The sequence below is a fragment of the Bidens hawaiensis genome, unplaced genomic scaffold (assembly GCF_021521415.1).
Source record: "Bidens hawaiensis isolate Kalapana, Puna unplaced genomic scaffold, B.hawaiensis_p1.1 tig00021688_1, whole genome shotgun sequence".
NCBI classification, from domain to species: domain Eukaryota; kingdom Viridiplantae; phylum Streptophyta; class Magnoliopsida; order Asterales; family Asteraceae; genus Bidens; species Bidens hawaiensis.
Window position 1 is genome coordinate 296,675 of NW_027493372.1, and position 22,230 is coordinate 318,904.

General features: G+C 37.5%; 1 protein-coding gene and 1 long non-coding RNA gene across 7 annotated transcripts; one reads left to right on the plus strand and one right to left on the minus strand.

Annotated features, from left to right (window-relative positions):
* Positions 1-9,416: 9,416 nt before the first annotated feature.
* On the plus strand, positions 9,417-11,630 carry LOC143564010 (uncharacterized). 6 transcript variants are annotated; one of them, XR_013140764.1, is made up of 3 exons: positions 9,417-9,440; positions 9,565-11,338; positions 11,598-11,630. It is a non-coding gene; the product is annotated as an uncharacterized LOC143564010 (long non-coding RNA). The 6 variants fall into 6 exon arrangements; XR_013140767.1 differs by lacking the exon at positions 11,598-11,630 and having other exon boundaries at positions 9,565-10,703; positions 11,110-11,512; XR_013140766.1 differs by lacking the exon at positions 11,598-11,630 and having other exon boundaries at positions 9,565-10,506; positions 10,604-11,512.
* A 1,515-nt stretch (positions 11,631-13,145) lies between these two features.
* On the minus strand, positions 13,146-18,345 carry LOC143564011 (sodium/hydrogen exchanger 4-like). Its single transcript, XM_077051413.1, has 14 exons — positions 18,171-18,345; positions 17,566-17,684; positions 17,388-17,485; positions 17,256-17,315; positions 16,577-16,623; positions 16,293-16,487; positions 16,155-16,201; positions 15,679-15,745; positions 15,478-15,578; positions 15,274-15,375; positions 15,020-15,164; positions 14,858-14,920; positions 14,694-14,777; positions 13,146-14,617 (listed from the first exon to the last, which is right to left on the minus strand). The coding sequence occupies exons 1-14, from the start codon at positions 18,342-18,344 to the stop codon at positions 14,339-14,341; spliced, it is 1,581 nt and encodes a 526-aa protein (XP_076907528.1). The 5' UTR covers position 18,345; the 3' UTR covers positions 13,146-14,338.
* Positions 18,346-22,230: the final 3,885 nt, after the last annotated feature.

Sequence of the window (22,230 nt, forward strand, 5' to 3'; positions counted from 1 at the left end):
GGGAATACTTCTGGGTAGTCGCGCACGATAGGAACATCGTTCATTTCTTTCGTCTCGGCCGTAGCGTTGACTACATACGCCAGGTAGGAACCGCACCCTCGCCTTAGCAAACCCTCGGCTTTTATCATCGAAATGACATTAAGCCCATAACTTTCCTTATCACCATAAACCGTCACCGTACTACCATCCAAGGATTTTAACCTTATCATCCTACTCTTACATACTATCTGAGCTTCATACTCAGAAAACCAATCCTTTCCCAAAACTGCATCGAACCCTCCTAAGGTCATAACATACAAGGTAATAGGGAACTCATGTCCCTCTAACTCTATCTTACAGTTTTTAACCACTCTCGTTATTTTAACCGAAGCGTCACTAGCGGTTTCTACTATAAAAGTTTCAGAAACTCGACAACATTTCATTTTAGCTAATTTACTAAACGGTGTAGCTACGAAACTTTTATTCGCACCCTAATCAAATAATACTGAAGCAGAAATACCGTTTACTAAAAAACGTACCAGTCACAACCTCTGGAATCTGCTTGGCATGTTCCTGGGTCAACATGTAGGCTCTAGTCCTTGTCCTAGTTTGGTCGGCATCTTTCTTTCCACTACCTCCAGCTCCACCATCAGTACACTCCTTGCCATATGACCCGTCTTACCACACTTGTAGCATGCGGGTTTTACATAACACTCATTAGCATAGTACCCCACCTTCCCACACTTATAACAGGCATTTGTCCCAAGCCTACACTCTCCACCATGAGCCTTTCCACACTTATGACACACATCCGAACCAGTACCCCACTTGCACTCGCCACCATGCACTTTCCCACACGTCTTGCACGTCTTCCTCTCCCACACCTTCTGCTTCTTGTCCGTAGAGTTCCAAACTGAGTACCCGGTCGCTTGACATGATTGACCCACTTCTTATATTTCTTTTCTTCCCCTACCACAACTTCATCTACCGCCAGGTCCTCATAAACCATCTCTGCGAGTTCTACAGCGGAGTCAAAAGTAGCTGGTTTATTCGCCCTGACCAGTATGCGGACTTTCTGTGGCAATCCCCTCACATAGCACTTGATTCTCTTAGCCTCAGTGTTGACCATATCGGGTACCAACCTAGACATTCAGTTGAACTCTATGGTGTACTCACGATGTGTCATCGTCTCAGCTTTCAAGTTTAGGAACTTCATCTCCGCCCTCTCGACTTCGGCGTCAGCGCAGAACTTCTTCATCACCAGCTCTTTCAGATCCTCCCACTTTAGTGCTTTGATTTCTTCTTGGCTCTTCCTCTACTCGATCGATTCCCACCAATACATGGCCTCCTCACCAAACGATTGGGTGGCATAACCGACAGCTTGGTCTGGACGGCACTCGCTAATGCAGATAATTTTATCCATAGCGGTTATCCATTGAAGAGTAGCGATTGCGTCTTCCAAGCCAGTCAGCTTCGGCGGGTCACAACCCTTGAAGGACTTATAGTTGCAACCACCTCGGCCCCTTTTCCTGTCATCGACCTTCACAGACTTAACCTCACTTGAGGCCTCTCTTTCTCCTTCATCGTCTTTCCTGCCATCTCCTCCTGCTCCTTTAGCCGTTCTTTCACGATCTCCAGCAGACCTCTCCGGGTTCATGTTCTTTACAGCAGTGGCCACAGCTTGAACAATAGCTGCTTGGATTAAGGGATCGAGTTGAACCCCTTCATTGTTATCAGGGTTTCTTCCAGCTGCGCTTCCTTCAGCTCCGGTGTTGGAAGCTGTTTCTACTGAAGGTTGTTGGGCACGACGAGGCCTGCCACGACGTCCAGTACGGCCTCCTGCTCCAACAATTGCCCTAGATCCAGCCATCGTGTTCTAGAAAGGAAAACACAAACGTCATCACTCAAGGAACTATTTAGTACAAGGATAGTAAGGCTAACAGGTAATAACAGTGGTTAGCTTTGATTAGCTGATCACGTTACTTTCCGTGTCCTATACACTTCCTCTTATGAGTCTATTTGTGTTGGTTCTACTGTAAACAGTTAACCAATCGAACAATCAATTAATCCTATCCCTAACATTCACATATTCTTTCTTTAGCAATTAAGCTAACATTTACATACATATTTAATCATACACTTTATCGTTACTGAGCTTACTTGAGTGACACATGGCTATCTCGAACTGGCATCTTCTTTATTTTCTTACTTTAATCCCATTATCTGTTCGAGTCTAAGCATATAGGATGCTTAAATCTCTCGAACTTTGCTCTGATACCAACTTGTAAGGCCCCGTTACCGGTAGCCCTACTTTGGTGTTGGATTTACTCATAAACACAGTTCTACAAATCAGAGTTAATTAAAACTTTACGCGGAATATAAACTTCAACCATAATATCTTACATAACCTCCAAATCTTGTCTTATAAAACATTCATAGTCACTTAAAACAAAACATAGTCTTTAAAACATCACAACATTTCTTCGAGATGTCAGTATCTTCGATTCCATGCCATGTGTCTTCAATCACGCGAGCTGCCTCAACCTATTTGCCTGCGTGCATACTAAAAGTCAGCTACGCTGAGTGAGTTCTAGTTAATCACATAACTTACTTTACATATACATATACGTGCCCGAAGGTACGCATTACATACTTAACCTGTCCATCAATCTTTCATACACATATATAACTAACCTTACGTTATAAAGAGCATTCGCCCTACATGCCTCGGATATTATTAGGGTCCGGTACCCTCCATCCTCGGATATTATTAGGGTCCGGTCACCCTTCATCCTCGGACATTATTAGGGTCCGTTCACCCTTCATCCTCGAACATTTAGGGTCCGGTCACCCTTCATCCTCGGATATTATTAGGGTCCGGTCACCCTTCATCCTCGGATATTATTAGGGTTCGGTCACCCTTCATCCTCGGATATTATTAGGGTCCGGTCACCCTTCATCCTCGGATATTATTAGGGTCCGGTCACCCTTCATCCTCGGATATTATTATGGTCCGGTCACCCTTCATCCTCGGATATTATTAGGGTCCGGTACCCTTTCTTCCATACCTCCTTAACATACTTCCTATATACATAATCGTAAGTTTCGCACATACATACATCATTCATTCGTCATCTTACAACATACATATAACATCAACCGCTACCTGGCAGTACATGCAATATCCGAAGACCGTTCATGTACCGACAAGAAAGCATTCATACATTTCGCATGATACATATATGACATACACTTATCACTTAGGATAAGTGTATTAAGTAATCACATCGAGTATGCACACAGCCCCGAAAACATAATAAGGAATGGGGCTAGAAACTCACTTGAATGCGGTTACGTTCACCGTTTATAGTTATTCCTTTCTTGAGCTGTGCACGACTAACTGTATAGCAATTACACATATTAATTAACTATCACTATCTATATCACGTTTCTAGTTTATTCATAACCCACAACGAACGGGGGTCCGGGGGCAGCGCCCCTGGCAGCGGGGTCTAGGGGCGGCAGCCCCTAGCAGGGTCCAAGGGTCAGAGCCCCTAGATGGGGTCGAGCTGCCAGGTCAGCTTGGAAAAATTTTATTTCCATTAACTGTCTTAACACATTTTCCATTAGAATTTGAATCATTATTTATTTAGCTAACTTAAAAGTTCGAGGGCTTCTTTGCAAATAAACCATTCTTATATATGTCCAGGGACCATTCTGCCATTTTATTAAACTTCTAATTCGCTACTTTGGTCTTAGCGAATTGGGTTATCATAACGAGCTGGTCCTGTAACGAATTGGACCCTTAAACGAACTGGTCCTCTGACGAATCAATCCATATAACGAACCAGTCCATATAACGAATCAGTCCATATAACGTATTGGACCTTCTAATTTGTTATCTCTGTTGACGAATGACTATAACGAATCAAGGGTAATTCGTTATCCTTTTTCCCTTAACGAATTGGATACGAATTAAAGCTAGTTCGTCAATCTTTCCTTAGCGAATCAGCTGATGAATTACCCCTAGTTCGTTAACTCTTCGTTAGCGAATTAGGGTTAGGTCAGGGAATGTCAGAAACATTCTCTAACATCCTTAAATTCCCAGCCGCCTTTCCGGCGTTGTCTTTCCGGCGCCGTCGTCGCCGGAAAAGCGTGATTTCGCCGGAAAAACGTGTTTCAGCACCGTTTTCACCGTTTTTCGTCCTGTTTGATCCAGATCTGAGCTAGGGTGATCCCTAAGCTCATCTTAGGTTCGGTTTATACCTGATTCCATTCGGATCTCGTGACTTAAACGGTTTAAACGGTGTCGGCTCGTCGTTTCGTGACCATATCTAACAGGTTGGGTTTATACAATATCATACTATCATTACCTCGGGTCGGTGCTCGGTTTCCTTCTTGATTTCGGCTTAGGTAAGGAGAGGACTAGAGAGAAAGCTTAAGTGTGTGTTTTGGTGGTGTATGGAATATGTGTAAATGAGGAGTTAAATGGTGATTAAGGGTTTATATATTTATGGATCATGTGTTTAAGCCCATGGTCTTTCCTTCTTTCTTTCCTAACCCAAGTCCATAACCCATATCCATTTACCCAACACTAGCCCAACTCGTATTCTATTTATCTAAACCGATAACAACCCACTATAAAATAGACGAAATTTATTTTATTATTATAACCAAAAGTAGGATGTTACATGTTACAGACAATAATAGTAATACCTTAAATCACATATCTCCATTGTACGCTTGTTTTTTTCCTTGACGATTGAAGCATTGCTCTTGAACACATGAACCACGTGACCAATAATATCTAAAACAAACAAAAATAAATAAATAATTGATTAACAGATTTAATGGACATCTAACGCTAAATATATAAATCAGTTTATTTGAATGAAAACTTTTATATACCAACTGTGGATTTCAAAGAAATATCTTTATTGATTAGTGATGCAAAAGAAATCATCTTAAAACCAAATAGCCGACTATCAAACTCCTGACATGGATTCACATGTGTGTTTGGTCCCAACACTAATTTGTTGGAACAGTCAATGACACGGTAATTAGATCCGTTTAGACCAACGCTCGGATTAACTATAGTCAGAGTTGAGTTTTCCTTGAGGAATCTTTTGAATCTAAAGATATCCTGTTTGTAAACTGTTGCTTGGATATGATTCTCCTATCATTAAAGCCAAAAATATATATGAGAATTAGAATTTCAAGTGAATCAATAATTAAATAAAAAGGTAGAATCTGTAACATATATACAGATTCATAATTACATACGTACATTTTCATCCATGAGCACCATTTCGATCAGAAAATCCTCATTCACATTTTTATTGTCTTTTATGCTCCAAAGTCTTATAACTCTAACCTTAAGAGTTGATGGTGATGTTTTTAGAATATCAATCTCATTAAGCATGGTAAAATTTTGAGCTTCCATTGTCCTATGAATAAAATTAAATTTAACAGATTAGACAAAAATAATTGAAACATAAAAACAAATATTAAAATGGGAGGAGCTTACATTGTTGCAGAATTTTTTAATTCAGAAAAGTATGATAAAGGCTTATGTGATTAGACATATGTTATATAGTAGGATGTAGAAAATAAAAATTTTGGTAAACGTATTATGTTTAGACACTTTCTAAATATAGTTTGAATATAATTTAAGCGGTTAATTGTAATTCATTATTCCAAAAATAACCGCTTGATAATTTTATGAAATTATATCTATAATGTATTATTATATAATAAAAATCTTTTAAATATTAAAGGTAACTGAAAACCATTATTAATATAATTAAATCGGTTTATTGATTTTTTTTTCCCGAAAATAACATATCGAATATATAAATTTAGAATGTATTCAATCAATCAATCAATCATACCCAGTAAAGTCCCACCAATAGCATAGTTATAAGTAGGGTCTGGGGAGGGTGGGATGTAGGCACACCGTACCTCTATCCACATGGATAAAGAGGTGGCTTCCAGAGAGACCCTCGGCTCTAACGTACATATGTATGAAGCAATACAAAGGTAATCAGAGTTCAAAAGTAATAATAATAGTAATAATAAAAATAATAATGATATTAATACTATTTATGTAGAGAAAATATTATTATGGTGTGTGACTAAAATAAGGTAAATAGAAGCCCTAAGGTATTCTTTTCTCCCTAAAAATCCTTAACTTTAATTCTACTTCTCCAAGAATTCCTATCCTCAACCATGTCCTCGGAGAGGTTTAGGCCTATCAAATCATGCTTAATCCTCTCATCCCAAGTCAATTTAGGTCGGCCTCTACCCCTTCTCCCCTTTATAGTAATGTTTTCTATGGATCTAACAGGATTCGTCGTTTGTCTTCTCTTCACATGTCCAAACCATCTTAATCTCCACTCTCTTATCTTGTCTGCTATGTTCGCCACCCCTAATCTCTCCCGAAACACGACGTTTCTTATTCGGTCTAACCTTGTGTGCCCGCACATCCAACGTAGCATTCTCATTTCTGCTACCTCCATCTTCCGCATTTGTGCCTTCTTGATGGCCCAACAATCTGCTCCATATAGCATTGCAGGTCTAACTGCAACCCTATAAAATTTAGAATGTATTATTATACAAAAATATTTGATTTAAATATTTAAGGTTAGAATTATTTTATTGTTATATATTGATCAATGAAATCAGTTACTGAGATCATTAATTCTTTACTTAATTACTTAATTATTGTTATTATCGCCAAACTTAAAATTATTTGTTTGTTTTACAAAATCACAATTATGATTTAGAAAGCTTACTAAACGTATAATCTTAACAAAAATTAAAATTTTCTGTTTTTTTGATAAAACTAAAAATAAATTGGCCGGAAAAAAAATTTTAACGGAAATTAGCCGGAAATCATAATTAAGATTGGACAAAGAAAACAATTATAAATTTAACACAAATAGATCATAAAATTGGTCGGATATAAATTACTTAAAATAATATTTCCATAACAATACAAAAACCACCAGGGAAATAAATTGAACGAAAATTAGCCGGAATTTTAAATATAAATATTTGAAAAACAAAACTATAAGAACAGGTTAGCCGGAAAATTTTAATATTGGGACAAAGAAAACAATTATAAATTATACAGAAATATATCAACAAATCGGTCGGATATAAAGTATTGAAGGAAACTTTTGCCGGAAGAATCAGTCCACATCAGTAAACAAAAAAATTAATAATTGACCGGAAGAATCAGTAAACATTAAATAGGCGTATAACAGATTTGTCGGAAAGATTGAGGATTTTTTAAATAAAATAACTGTATTTGCAAAATTGGATTGATAGTTACCTTCAATATAATCATCGGATAATCAAATCCCAGTATTTTGATGTCTCCAATCGGTTCGAATCCAAACGGCACAAATAGGGCTCGTATTGTTGATAAACAATATAGAGGTTCGATGGTGGATCTGAACGGCGGATGCAGGATTCGTATATTCATCGGAAAGTTACACCGAAAATCAGTGGTAGAATTGATTGTAGATCTCGCCGCCGGAATTAGGGTTGGTATAATCATCGGGAGATTAGAGAGAGAATCGGTGGTGGAGATCACATTACAAACAAAAAGTCATTTAGTGGCACGCATCTTTAATGACATTTTGGTTTTGTGTCACTAATTTAGGTTTTTAATAGCACCTTGTGTATGCCACCTTTGCTTATGACACATGCTTAGTGGCACTTAATTTTAATGCCACTAATTTATGATTTTAGTGGAACTTTGTGTATGCCACTAAAAATCCAGTGTCACACGTTTTTAATGGCATTTAACTTTTGTGCCACTAATTTACATTGTTAATGGCATTTTGCGTATGTTATCTTTGCTTATAACACATTTTAGTGGCACTTAGTTTTAATGCCACTAATTTATGATTTTAGTGACACTTCGCGTATGCCACTAAAAATATAGTGTTACACGATTTTAATAGCATTTAGCTTTTGTGTCACTAATTTAGTTTTTTAATGGCACTTGACGTATGTCACCTTTGTTTATAACACATTTGTAGTGACACTTAGTTTTAACGCCTCTAAATTTAAGATTTTAGTGACGGTGTGTGTATGCCACTAATTTAAGATTAATGGCATTTTTAATATGAGAAAAATTAAACATATAAAAAAACAAAAATAAAATCGGGAACTTTGCCACCATTTAACTCATTTGCAAAAGCAATAAAAATGTTAATTTATGTTCCCCCAATTTCTCAAACCCTAGTTTATGAGGTACGACGGTTTCTTCTCTTCCCAGATGACCACCACCGCAACCGTAGCCGTCTTCGCCGCCGCAATCGCCTCCGCCTCTTCTCTTCTCTGTCGTTCAATATTCCTAGATGTGAACGTCGGCACCAGAGCTTGTGTCAGTCTATGCGCTACCAATGGTTGCGATTCGATCGGCAAACACTCATCACAATACGTTCTATCTGACTACTTCCATCTCAATTCCATCGATTTATAGGTCAGCCATTGTTTTTATTGTTTTAATCTCACTTCAGCTTGTTTAGATTGGTTTAATGTTGTCTGCAATTGTAAATTTGTTGAATCGTAACCTAATTTCATGACATTTAGGGTTTAGGTTAGTTTATTTTTGGTATATTATAGTTAGCGTTGTTAATAACAAAATTCTTGATTTATGGTGGAAATTTCATAGAAATTGTTCCGATAATATTGAATTTGGCTTAAATTCCAGTCAGTTTTGAGTTCGCGCCTCATAATTTACATATTCTGCCTTAGACTTTTAACAACTGTCAACTAAAGCTGTTAGATACGATCTAATAGTCATAATCTAATAATAATAAGAGTAGTAAAAATAATAATAACAACTTCATTGATTCACTAGATCTATATATTTATATAATAATATGTTATTTTATGATTTTAGACTTTAGTTTACACATAATTCATGTAGCAAACTTAAAGATTGAGATCAAGTTCCACTAGTTCTCAACTACTCATACTGTAATCCAGAAGGATCCTAAATTATGCTTATGGAGAACTCAAAATGTTTTGAGTTATTACAAAAATATTTGTTTGTGTTGCCTTTATTCATCAGTGAATGCATTTACTAAAATCTGTTATATTAGTCATCCATCTCCTTTAGGACTGTCAACCATCTAAAACTCTCAACTTAAGAATGTTATACTAATTGTGTTTTTAGGATTTCATAAGATATCATGTGAATCAGTTAAACTAGTCTAAAGGTATACTACTAAATGCATCATAATGGTTTTGAATGATCACTTCATAGTTCTATTGTATAAACCGTGACCATTACTTTCTAGATTAATTTTCTAAGTTGGCATTATCTTCATTCATATAAGTTTTATGTATATTTACGGTGATCTTCGTTTTAAATTTAAACATAGGCTACACACACAAATTAACTGTTCATTGCAAACGCCGCTTTAGGAGCTGTACGCAAGGTATCATCATTTGTACGTTTGAAGACCTCTTGATGCTTACACGTGTTCCTTGGCGTGTCTTGCCCTCGCTGTTTTTCCCTCTGAATAATGAATGCTTCGCTTTTTTTTTCCTCCTTGGTTGCAGACAACTTCTTTTCCTTTCTGTTCAACGGGTTTTAATGGTGGGATGATTGATCATCAATTTGATGGTTTGTAGAAGAGATGGAGGAAACTGATGGAAACACAATCCTAACGCCATTCGTCCTCTTCATGCGACTGTCTCTTTGGGTGATGCATCTTTCTCTCAAGCTAAAAGGTAACCCTAATTTAACCCCAATAGTGTTTTGGTTCACCCTATCTGGCTATCTCTCTACTTTACAACCCTTGATTTGATTCTATCGATACTCTTTTCAGTCTGAAGTTGTTTATGCAATAACAGCCTGAAGCCATTTTTCAGGTTTGCAGCAGATTTATATGGTTACGGTTACGTCTTTGAAATCCCAAAAAAGAGTACAGATCTTGCTTCATTCTTCTTTCAATTTTTATAATTTCTTTGCTGGATTTGGATTTCTATACCTTTTGATTTAGGATGTATGTATTGTTGTGTTTATTGATATTTGATAGATTGATCATGAGTCTGCATGTTGATTCATCCACTTGCACATCACTGAATCAGATTATCGACTTGTAAGTTGGTTCCGGAGAGAGTGCCAAATTTGCCACGAAACTGATGGTACTTCTTATTTCACTTATAGGTTTTCATTAATTTTGCAGTTTGTAATCATTGACAGTTCTATTTATTCTGTTTTTGCTTCATTGAATATATTCAGATAAAAATTCAAGTCTAAACTGCGGAGCTCTTAGGTGATTAATTCTTTTTTTCTTTCTTTGTTAAAGGCATTTGGTGATTAGTGAACAGGGGTTTTAGGCTACAAGACTGGATAAATGTTTCGCCATTTTTTTAAAAGCATTTTGGAAACATGTTCCAGGTTGGTGAAGCCATGAAAAAGTAGGAAAAGGGCATTTTAGGCAAACATGTAAATCAGTTAAAAAAGGGAGAATTCAAGGTCAAGAAGCTGCAATGAAAGTGCGACTTTACTCCACAAAATAAGTTTTCATATAGTTACTTTTATCAAGGATACATATTTATTCATGTTTTGTAAATGCTATTTGTTTGTTTGTAGGGATGCATTTGTTGATTATTGGATTAATGGTAACATGTTGATTAAAGATGCTACTACTGGATATATTAACAGGGCACACTTGAATTTCAGGAGCGATACGGTATGTTTAATTTATTTGTTTATGTGAGTTTGGTGTGGGTTGTGGGGTCACAATTCGGGATGGAGTTGTTTGCAGTGCAGTAATACGTTTCGGGTTGCCTTTCCGGTTTCGGGTGGTGTGAGTATTTCGTTTATGAGGGGATTATAAAAAGTTCCATTTATAGCATTTTTTTGGAAGTTCAAATAATCTGACGGGGAATTGGATTTGGCATTTTAAATATAATGATAATGATAGTAATGCTTATAAACTCACCCATCCTTTAATCACCTATCAAGTTACTCATAGATAGGCATTGCAAATTGGATGGTAATCAGAATGTAATGGTTTGTGAGAGAGGGACAATGTTTGGATACAGTAAGCTTAATCAAAATCATTTTATACAGTATGTAATATCGTTTACTTGCAGATGAAGATGAACAGTACTCAAGTAGTTTTTTTTTGGGAATATTACCACAACGGGAAATGCTCAAGGTAACAATCTCATAATTTGTATTCAGTTGTCACTTATCTCGCCTTTATCTCAAGTACAAATGTTTTGCAGGTACGCTATTACGAGGTGATGGCAAGCTTATGGTAGAGTATGCAAAAGATTCCTAATGATGGTCTACTACAATTGGGCCAACTACAAATTGATGGTTTTTTTCTCATTCTGTACTTACTTTCTATGGCTATACAAGTTGTTCTTATAGTTTCTTTGTATCTTTCTTCTTTTCATTTATGTTTTAATCAACGTTAACATTTTCATATGTTTAGAGTTTTTTTTTTCTGTCACATACCCGCGCGTTGCGCGGGTACTAAATACTAGTATAAATACTAATGTTCAATACTTAGTATCTAGACATAATTAGAATTGAAGTCACGATTCTTAACTCTTAACTGTTGTTATTTTGGTAGGGAAATGAAATTTCCATGAATTAACAAGAGCCGGAATATTCACTGGGATCCTTGTAAGTTCTACAAAATTCAAAGTAGTTCATAATTACTAACTACTTTCTTTTATGTGAGTTAGAAAACATGACTATTTTGCGAGCTGATTCGGGAAAAGTCAAACAAGAAAAAGCTCATGTCCTATCATGACGTTACATGTAAGAGTTAAAAAATCCAAGCCGTTCAGCTCGTTTGCTTCTTTAAATAAGGCTGGTGTTGATATGGGTTATTTCAATAGGTTAAGAATGGTTTTAGGTTAATAATTAAGCCGGTTACTCAAGTTAGTGTTCATTTGTTTATATATTGAAAACATTTTGTTTTTCTTATTAGGTACTTCACATGAAAATTGAAGATGGTGAAAGAGGTTAATGAGAGTGGTGAAGTTTTTAGTTTTTATTCAATTTCCTTTTATATTTTGCTTTTAGTTTAGTTATTAGATATTTGGCATGTGATCGAGCTTTTAATTGTGGCGAAGATATTATGATTTCTATATTCAAAAAGTTTAGTGGTAGTTGAAAAAAAGTGTCCCTGGTAGACAAAAGAAAAAGTGCCACAAAGGTGTAGAAGTTTGTAGTGGCAACAAAAAAAAGTGTCACCAAAAAGTCAAAAGTTTGTATTGGAGTGTCACTAAAAGTTTAAAAGTTTGTAGTAGAAGACAAAAAAAGTGCCACTAAAAGTTTAAATTTTTATAATGGCAAATAAAAGAAGTGCCATAAAAAGGCCCAAACGTTTATAGTGGCAGACGAAAAAAATGCCACTAAAAGGCTTAGGGGTAGTGCTTCTGGTGACACTTTTTTTGTGTGCCACTCATTCCAACAGGGTTCTTTAGTGGCACTTTTTTGATTTTTTGTGACACTTTTTGTGTGCTATTAAATGGCTTTTTATTTGTAGTGTCAATAGTGTTTGTGAAAAAAAACCGGGTTTTGATTTTTTGTGAGTTTGGAGACCAGGACACGTGGCGCAATATTAGACCTTCTGAGAATGGTAACTTGTTGCTAGATGATTATATGGTCACTCATTGTTTAAAAAGTAGTCATGATAGCTGTCTCTACTTCAAGGAATACACAACTAGAGAGTTTGTGGTGTTATTATATGTGGATGATGTTAGCCATAATTTGGTTTGGGCCGGTCCATCGAGCCTATGGTGGATCGGTATCTTGGGAACCAAGTCAAGCACATTACTTGGGCTACAAAGTTATTTAATTAATTGTTTAAATATGTTTTTACTAATTAGTATTTGCGTATGATAATGAGCTCATGGGTTATATCATTATGCATTCTATAATTTTTCGAGCTAATGAGAATTACAAGGATCGAGCTTATGATCTAAATTCGTTTTTGTGTTTTCGATTTTGGTTACCAAACTTCAGATTATATGTTAGTAGCATCCAAGAATGAGCAAGAGAATGTAGCTACTAAAAATTGTCGATCAAGTTGGGTGAAACCGGTGTTGCAAAAAAATCTGCCTAGCTAGGCGCTAGCCGAACCCAGCGCCTCGATTTTGGCTAGTTGGAGCCTCTAGGCACTAGTCAGACAACATCGGTCAAAGTCGTCAAAATCAGTTCCGAATCACCCTGGTCAAATTTAGGTCTAGATTTGGATCAGAATCGCGGTGATAATCAGTATGATTAATAAAGATAATCATGGTAATTGATTTTTGTCTCAATTCTTTAACCTGTTGTTTTTTTGGCTTTCAACAATTTGTCAATCAAATGAAAAGAAAACACAGCAAGGCACTGTGAGTGTCTGCTGAGTTTTAATTTGAAAAATGTATAATTTATTGATGTTATAGTCACGGGCCAGTTTCTGTAGTGGCCACACAGACTCATCAAAAGACAAACATACACCACGGACTGGATTCACATGCTAAACGCACATGACTTATATACTTCTATAAATTCCTTATTCCCCTATATGCGCACACACCAATAACTAACACACACAAACATGGTAGCAATCAAAGGGTATGTTTTCCTGAGGTGTGTGTTGACAATAACACTCATTGTGTCAGTTAGCAGCACCATTGCACCAGCACCATCTAGCAGCTCCGTTATTTGCAATGTCGAAATGACAGATCTTTTGGAATGTCTTCCGGCTATCACTGGTGCACGCCCACCAGCACCTACCAGGAAGTGTTGCAAGGTTATGCGCAGGGTCAACCTCCCGTGCCTCTGCCGCTACAAGCCACAGCTGGCTAAGTTTGGGGTCAACCCCGTAGCTGCCATGGCCATACCTAAGAAATGCGGTATGAAAGCTAGACCGAGATGCTAAGTCGTATCTATACCGAGAGTGATCACACTCTCGTTTAATTCGTTTATATCATATATGTGTTCTTAATTAAGTGAGCTTCGAATGCTCCATATAACGTGTTGTAATGTTAAGCTTGAACGTTTCATATTTATTTATGTCAATGAAGAAATACCAAAAGAGCATTTATAAGTATTTATTTTTCGCAAAATTAGCTACCACATAATAAAAGCACGATATGCAAAACACGGTTTCATGGATGAAAAACATCATCCTTGAACAAGAATTCGTGCAACGTGTGCAATCAATCTCCGAACGTGGCAAGCCTCTGAACAAAGGGCGTTTTGGTAAACTGATCATCGATATGTGTAACTTGGATCGGTTATTGCCTTTTGACTTTTCATGGAAGATCTCTTTTTCTGTTTATTGTTTCATGTACTTTGTTACCACTAAGATTTGTCCTATGAAATATCGTTGCTACGGGCCCCACCGAATATAGGTCGCATGTAGGTGTCATCGAATCTCCTCCAATAGGAGTGGATTGTGTAAACCGGTCTTTCCATTAGCATGGATATGTTCTCTTTTGCTCTAGAGAGATTTTCAGAAGCTGATTCTTCAAAAGAAAGTAATGGAAGTGTCATATCGGCCTCTTTGGGGGAATTAGTTCTCAATGGACGGGTGTTACTTGTATTTGGAGGTAGAAGATATCTAATAAGCGGCCTTGTCAAAAAACCAAAAACCTGAAATCAAAGTTTCTGTTAAAATATTTTCAAGCTAAATCGGTTTACAAACATGACAGTGGAAATAAATACTTACAACTGTATTGAATAACACGACCACAGTAGTCGTGGTGATCATTGTGGCGTTAATAGGATCCAGCGTCACACCAGAGAGAGTAAACTATATAAAAGGAATGATGCTTATCGTGTTAAGGCTAGATTAAAATGACAATATTAAGGGAAAAATTAACAAAATGGTACCTGTTTAAAAGCCAAAGCTACAGATACAGCACCTCTCATCAGACCTGCCCACCAAACTACCACCTAAACCAAACAATAATTGTGTAACCAAGCTCCAAACTGTTACACTTATGTTTGTGTTTTAAATTGGTGTATATATCTTTTCTTTCGATAACAAATTACCTGGTGTTGTCCTGTGATTTTTGATGAAGGGTCGTCACCTCTATGCATGTAATTTGCAATAAAAGAAAGAGGAAACACAAAAGCAGCACGCCCAACCAATATCAACATCATCACAGTGCTGTATATGCCTATTGAAGTCCAAACACTGCAACAAAAAAATAATGATACACAGAAGAAACATGTTTTAATTCTAAAAATCATTCGTCACACATGGTCGTTGATCTAGATTATTTTCACTGGAAGGCCAATAATACCTTAATATGCTCATTTTCCACTTCTCATAATCCAGCGCATCCATTCCCACATAAAGAAATATGAATGTTTCTGCAATAAAAGACATTGCTGCAAAAGCATGTCTGGAATCGAAGAATTTTCAATACAAGTAACGACAGTACGAATATACTAATGAGGTATACGTACCAACTAGTGGATCAATTGGTAAAAAAAAATATAAATACCTGGTTGTAATTCTAGAGCTTTCGGTTACATTATGCCATGCATAGTGTGACATAAGAACTCCAGCAAAAAAGACTGTTAATATTCCACTCAGTTCAAATAACTGCACAAAACAAAAGAAACCAACCCTTTAGGACTTGACTTTCATTATTCTGAGTTTAATGTGCTAAGATTCTTATAGTTATCGATCAATGGAACATTACCTCTGCCAACATGTAGGACAAATATGCAATCAGAATCATCAAAGAAATTTCGCGTACACTTGAATGCCTGTTAAACCAATCATAAATAAACACAATAGCTTCATAATACGAACAGTTTAAATAATACTCCCTCCATCCCTCTTTAAGTGTCATGGTTTGAAAAACACAAAGTTTAAGGTAGATTGAATGGTTACATTTTTTGCTTACCAAATGACAATAATGCCCTTGGAAATTGGGTCCATCAATATTGTTTATTAATGCTAGTTGTGTGTGTTTAAGGGTAAACTTGGAAATTGGCTAATAAATTTTGAAAGTGGACATTTGTAATGGGACAAATAAAAAAAAGAAATATGGACACTTTTAATGTGACGGAGGGGGTATACCAGTATTATATATATATAAACACAGTATCTTCAAACTGTATAAGCATGCGTTCATTCAATTGATTCTCATTTTCAACTTAAAAGAGTAGTAACCTGCCAAAGCCTAAACCTCGGAGAATATACGACGCCAAAAGCCCAGCCTGCAGAAAATTAAGCAAAAGGGGATAAAAACGGGTCCGGGCTGGTTAGTTGGAACTTTAAAGACTGATTTAGGAACAAAATTTGACTTACAGTAACACCAAGAACAGTGCTTGTAGAGAATAAATACAAGAAATCCAATAAGATTCGAAGAGCGGCCTTGACGCCAAGTGCATTTGAAGTGATCTTCCGAACCGCATTAAACAGAACAACCGATGTTGCATCATTTACAACTCCTTCTCCAAAAACTAAACTGTAGAGCAAAGGAGTCTCATCTTGATGCAAAACCTGCATATCAATTCGTGTCAATAATTACAGAAAAGGCTCAGATTACATTATAAGAAGCGTTCTTGTTGTTTATGGATGTTGATACCAACCTGTAATGTACAAACGGTATCGGTAGATGAGAATATGGTCCCGATACCTGCATAATTTGGTAGATGACAGTAAGTTTTCTATTCGGCTACATCCAAAAGGAACTCACTAGGACATACACAAACACATACTTCACAAGCAATGTATTTATCAAATTCAAAGTGGATTCGGCCGCGGAAACACTACGATGTGATCAATTTTTCGAAGGGGTATTGAATAGTTATTGGTAAAAGATTCGCGCATGATAAGGTAATCATGAAACCTTAACCGATATACCTTGCGGCACGTACTGTTTGTTGGCTATAATTCATGAACTCAGTTACCATAGGAAACATATTGGGAATATCTATAAAAAATAATGACACACTATACAGACATTACTAACGTGTCATACATCATGCATGACAAGAGAAAAAATGCCAAGCGGAAACTGGTCATACGAGTCATATAATGGGCGAATCACATGGCCGTTATGATAGGTTTGACTGACAAAGAAATGACAGAGATGACCATTGACAAAGTCTTTTATCATATGACTCATATGACACTATCATTTGGCCCCGCATGAGAATATCATATGGCCCGTGTGACCGGTTTTCGCCTAATCATATTGGCATATAATGTACTCTGCAATCAAAATATGTATATAGAAAAAGATACAAAATTGAAAGATCATCGTACTAAGATACTCGCTGATTGTCAGTCCCTTGAGCCCCAATTTTGGGAACAGCCACCAGCAACCTTCATGAAAACATTTCAAGATTAGGTGAAATAATACACGAATGGACACCAAAAATATTGTAATTTAATTACCGGCCGCAACGATGGAGGTTGATATGAACACACCAGTAACTCCGAACAACATAATCGGGAAAAAGTTATGGAAAAACTGTTTCTTCTTCACCGAAAATCTTGACAAAGTAAACATAAAAAGTTAAAAACGACACAAATTGAACATAATCATGAAAATATAATAACTAGTGAAGCTTACCCTGCATTAAATATTATAGGTGGAAGAAGATAAATAAAAAAGAGTTCTTCATCAAATCTCAACAACTGAGAACTTTTCCATTTGCTTGTGCATAAGATAATTGTCCCAACAACACAACCCTGTTAAGTTGTAAACTAAAATCAGTTATTTTTTAAAAGGGTATGCTACACACACACACACTATCTCACCCTCTGTCATCTAACCCCACGCCGTTCAAAACGGTTGTCAATAGAGGCCGGACGACCATATTCACCAAAAATTTACAAAGGTAGACCTTTTATGGTCAGAATGGTCGTCCAAATATACCTATGGCCCAGAGTGGCCCCGCCTCCGTTTTTTCTTAGCAGTTTAAATTTACGCGTTTTCATCTCAAAATTTGTATACATGGTGTAAATTTACTCTTTTTAACGTGGTCCCTCGTTTATAAAATCTTTTATACGTATTGAGTGTGGCCCCCACCCCGCGTTTTCGTCCAAGCTTTGCCACTGCGTCCGGATATTTCCAGGACGGCCGTTCTGACCAATATTTGAAATTTGTTTTTTTAGGTGAAATCAGATGACCCGGGAAGATATGATGATATATTAATCATGAAAGGAAGAACATACGACGATGATGGCGGTGATGGACTCGTTAACCCATCGATACTCATCAAGCAAGTGTCCAATTACTAAACATAAACATAACACGGCAACAAATAATGTGATGGGAACCACTTGACGGTGAGTAGTGTTGATAACTACATCGGTGTAGGAACTGGTGGTGTTGGATATGAGCTCCATGATTTGGGAATGGACATCAAACTCCTCTTTATTATTATTATTATTATTATTATTATTATTATTATTATTACGGTAAGGAAGACAAAACAGGCAGAAGATTTAGCAGTTAGCGGGCGGATTTTTGTATGACAAGGATACACGTGTTATTTTCTGGAGGTTTAAGGTTTTCTTTTCTTTGTGTTTTTATTGGCTTTCTACTTCGTAGTGTGTGTCGGATTTGTCGGGGGTTATCAACTGTTTGTTTTCACCCTTTAAGATAGTTTTCGGAGAAAATTAGGAAATTGTTAAAATCCACCATCGGTTTATGGAAACACTGGTTTGATACCTGTGTGACTTGTGGTATGCACGCAAACACGACATCGAACGAATAGTTTGGGCATGACCTACCAACGGTATGCACATAACCCGTTCTAACCCGACACTATGTTAACTCGAAATCTGTTTTGACTTGACCATTTTCGACCTGAACCAAATTAACCTTTTTGTATTGAACCGTTCTAACCTTAACCCTTTTAGACCCAGACCAGAATTCGCCCGGCCTGACCCAACCCGTTTGCTGGTCGTTTATGGTAATTACGTAAGACGTTAAGTTTTTAAAATTAAAAAAATAAAATATAACAATACCATACTCAAATTAAAGAGAATAAACTGTTTGTTTTTATGATATAATTTTAAAAAAAACTATAAACTTGTTGTAAAGTTATGGTCGTTTAAACCTCGCGAAGTAGTTTATAATTAGAGGTAAATATGTAACTATTTTATGAATTAACAAAATTTGATTGAATTTAAAGGACCAAACTTGTACGTAATTTTAAATGAATTAAAAATTTGTGAGTGAAGTCCAAATTGCCCTTAGAATCTAATAATTGTATGCATCGTTTGTGGTATATAAAGGCAAAATTTTGCTACCTTTAAAAATTAATGGTTTTGCACCTTTCAATCAAGTTTAGTTCACTTATTAAATAGTTAGACATAAACTCTATTATCTTTACCAATATATTATTTTTTAGTATCAATTTTAAACCAACTTTTTCTCATGATTTTTAAACAACTAATAATTTTTGTATACGTTAATATCTTTTTAAAACAACTACACCATAAAAACAAGTATGAGCTGGAAAATAAATAAAAACAATTACATGAGTATGGTATTTTTATAGTTATTTTAATTTACCGAAAAGAATAAATAATACCATGAGTATGGATTTGGCCTGCATCAGTAGCGCTTTTTTCCAAGAGCTCCGTCCGCTCCTTCTGCACTTTTGACTCCGCTTCAAGGTTTTGGATAATAGTACCTTGGCAGGTCACTTGGGCCTCTAACGCCGAACTGGCATCCAATGCCTTGGCCAAATCCTTCTTCTTCCTCTGGGTTTCATCCCGGGCAGCTTGAAGGACGGCATTTTGCCGGTTGCAAGAATCCCTCCACTGACGAGACGCAATGGCATGTTTGTCCACTTCCGCCTTCAGAGCGATTTCAGCATCAGATACCTTCCACTTGGCAGTATTAGCGGCCAAGCATTGCTCATCAGCCTCTCTGTTGGACTCATCAGTGGCTCGAGTCATCTCGCCCCACCTTTCCCCCATCGATCGCCATTCACGTAAAATTTCTTGTCCACAAGCCACAGTGTTGTCTAGGGAAGAAGAAAAATCCGTGTGCAGGTCACGACGAGGGAGACCACGTTGGAAGATTCATTCCGCGTGCGGAACACATTGATTGACAAACGTCTCACAAGTGTCCGGATCTGTGAAACGAGATCCCTTTACAATATTCCAGTTAGGGATATACATGTGGTCATCCTCCCCATAATAATCAGAACTTGACGCTTGGGGGCGTACAGGGGTGGAGGACAAAATGGGAAGTGGTGATTGTTGTGGTGCATTCTGTGCCACCACCCCTTCAACATCCGATAACGAATGTTTTCCCCCTCACCAGTCAAAAATGGTGATGGAGAAACTGAATACCGGGGTGGAGTTTGTTGGGGAGACTCTTGTGTTTTAGATCCCTTCGCATACACAACCGGGTCCTTCCCCTTGGAATTGGAGTTATCCTCAGTCCCAAATAGATAGGATAGCGGAGATGAAGGCTTTTCGACCTCCGGAGGGACGGGGAACCTTCTGGTCTTCCTCCGACGGATGAGATGGTGGTTTCTCGTCTTCCGACGGTGGAGATGGTGGTTTCTCGTCTTTAGGCAGCGAAGATGGCGGTTTATTCGACGAAATACCTCCACCAGCAGCTCTAGCTGAATCTATATACATCAAAATCATACTTAAGTATCAGTTGAGGCATAAAATAAAAGATGAAGGTGCCACTTCGAATTACCAGTCATTCCCTAGCTTCATGCGTTCAGCAAGGTTGACCCTTTGTTTATTCGGACGATGGGTCCGAGGTTTCTTCATTGATGGTCCTCCTTCGGCATCTGCGTAGCTAATGCCCGCATCACTTGCCTCGGAGAACTGAAGCTTTCTCTTTCGCTCCAACTCTGCTAATGCATGCGCGACGGATGAGATTTCAGAGGAAACATCATAATCAGATTCTTTTTGGGATAATGATTCATCACTCGAAGACAGAATCATGATCATATCGTCAGAAGTAAGAGCATTAAGCGGACGGGGATTAAAGATGTATGCACCTGTTTGGAAGATAGCTTCCGAGACTATTGGTTTTGCGCACAGCTTGTTTGGAAAGAGAAAATGTCCCCGAGTCCTGTCCAAGACAGGGAGATCCTTCACATCGTGGATCCTCTTTCTGGGACAACCCTTATTGTCAAAAAGGGCATTGAACATAGTCGCTTCACCTGGAACATACACAAGGAAATTTCAAAAAGAAGTTTTACAAAACGAAAAAGTCAGCAAAATATATAAGACTTTCGTTCGTATACATCCACGAAGATTGGCTCCAAGTCGGGGTAGAGCCACAGACGGCTCATACCCGCCGACACTAACGCTTCCTCCCGAATGGCCCGCATCGGAGAAGGATTCAACATCAATAGACGGAACCACTCCTGGCCTTCGTGAGGAGCCGTAACTATATCCGGCAGCGCCTCATTGGCCAAACGCCGGACCATGGTGGCCGGAATCACATCCTCCGAAATCCAGAAGAATCATGTCCGCCATTCTTCAGCACCCTCGGACGGTTCAGTACCAATGACCATTCCGGATATCGGAACACCTCTAATCCATCCACCTCGATTAATTATGCGATAGAAGACCGGGTGTAACACCCCGTAACCGCAGCGGAAACGTACACGGGATGCAACAGACACATCTGATATCAACAGCATTGCTTATAAAGAAAATACCACTACATTAATTTATAACATATTACATTGTTGCGAGTTTCATTACTGTCTAGGTGTTACACACATATTTTACCGATAAGACATTAATAAATTCATTACAAAACAAAGAGCAGCAAGCTTCCAACAGGTAGCACAGATAGTTAAGCACACATCAATCAATCCAACTTGGGCATACCTAGAAAACATGTAAAGAAAACGGGTCAACTACGAATAGTTGGTGAGTTTCACTAATTTAAATAAACACTGACAAATCATTTTAATAATCATTTATTAACAATATAATCATGCTGGGAGCTATGTTACCCCAGAACATTTCCATTAACTTCCTGGGAACTATGTTACCCCAGAACAATAATAACCCCTGGGAACTATGTTACCCCAGAACAATAAATACCCCTGGGAACTATGTTACCCCAGAACAATCACAACCTCTGGGAACTATGTTACCCCAGAACAACAATAACCCCTGGGAACTATGTTACCCCAGAATAATAATAACCTCTGGGAACTATGTTACCCCAGAACAATAATAACCCCTGGGAACTATGTTACCCCAGAATAATAATAACCCCTGGGAACTATGTTAC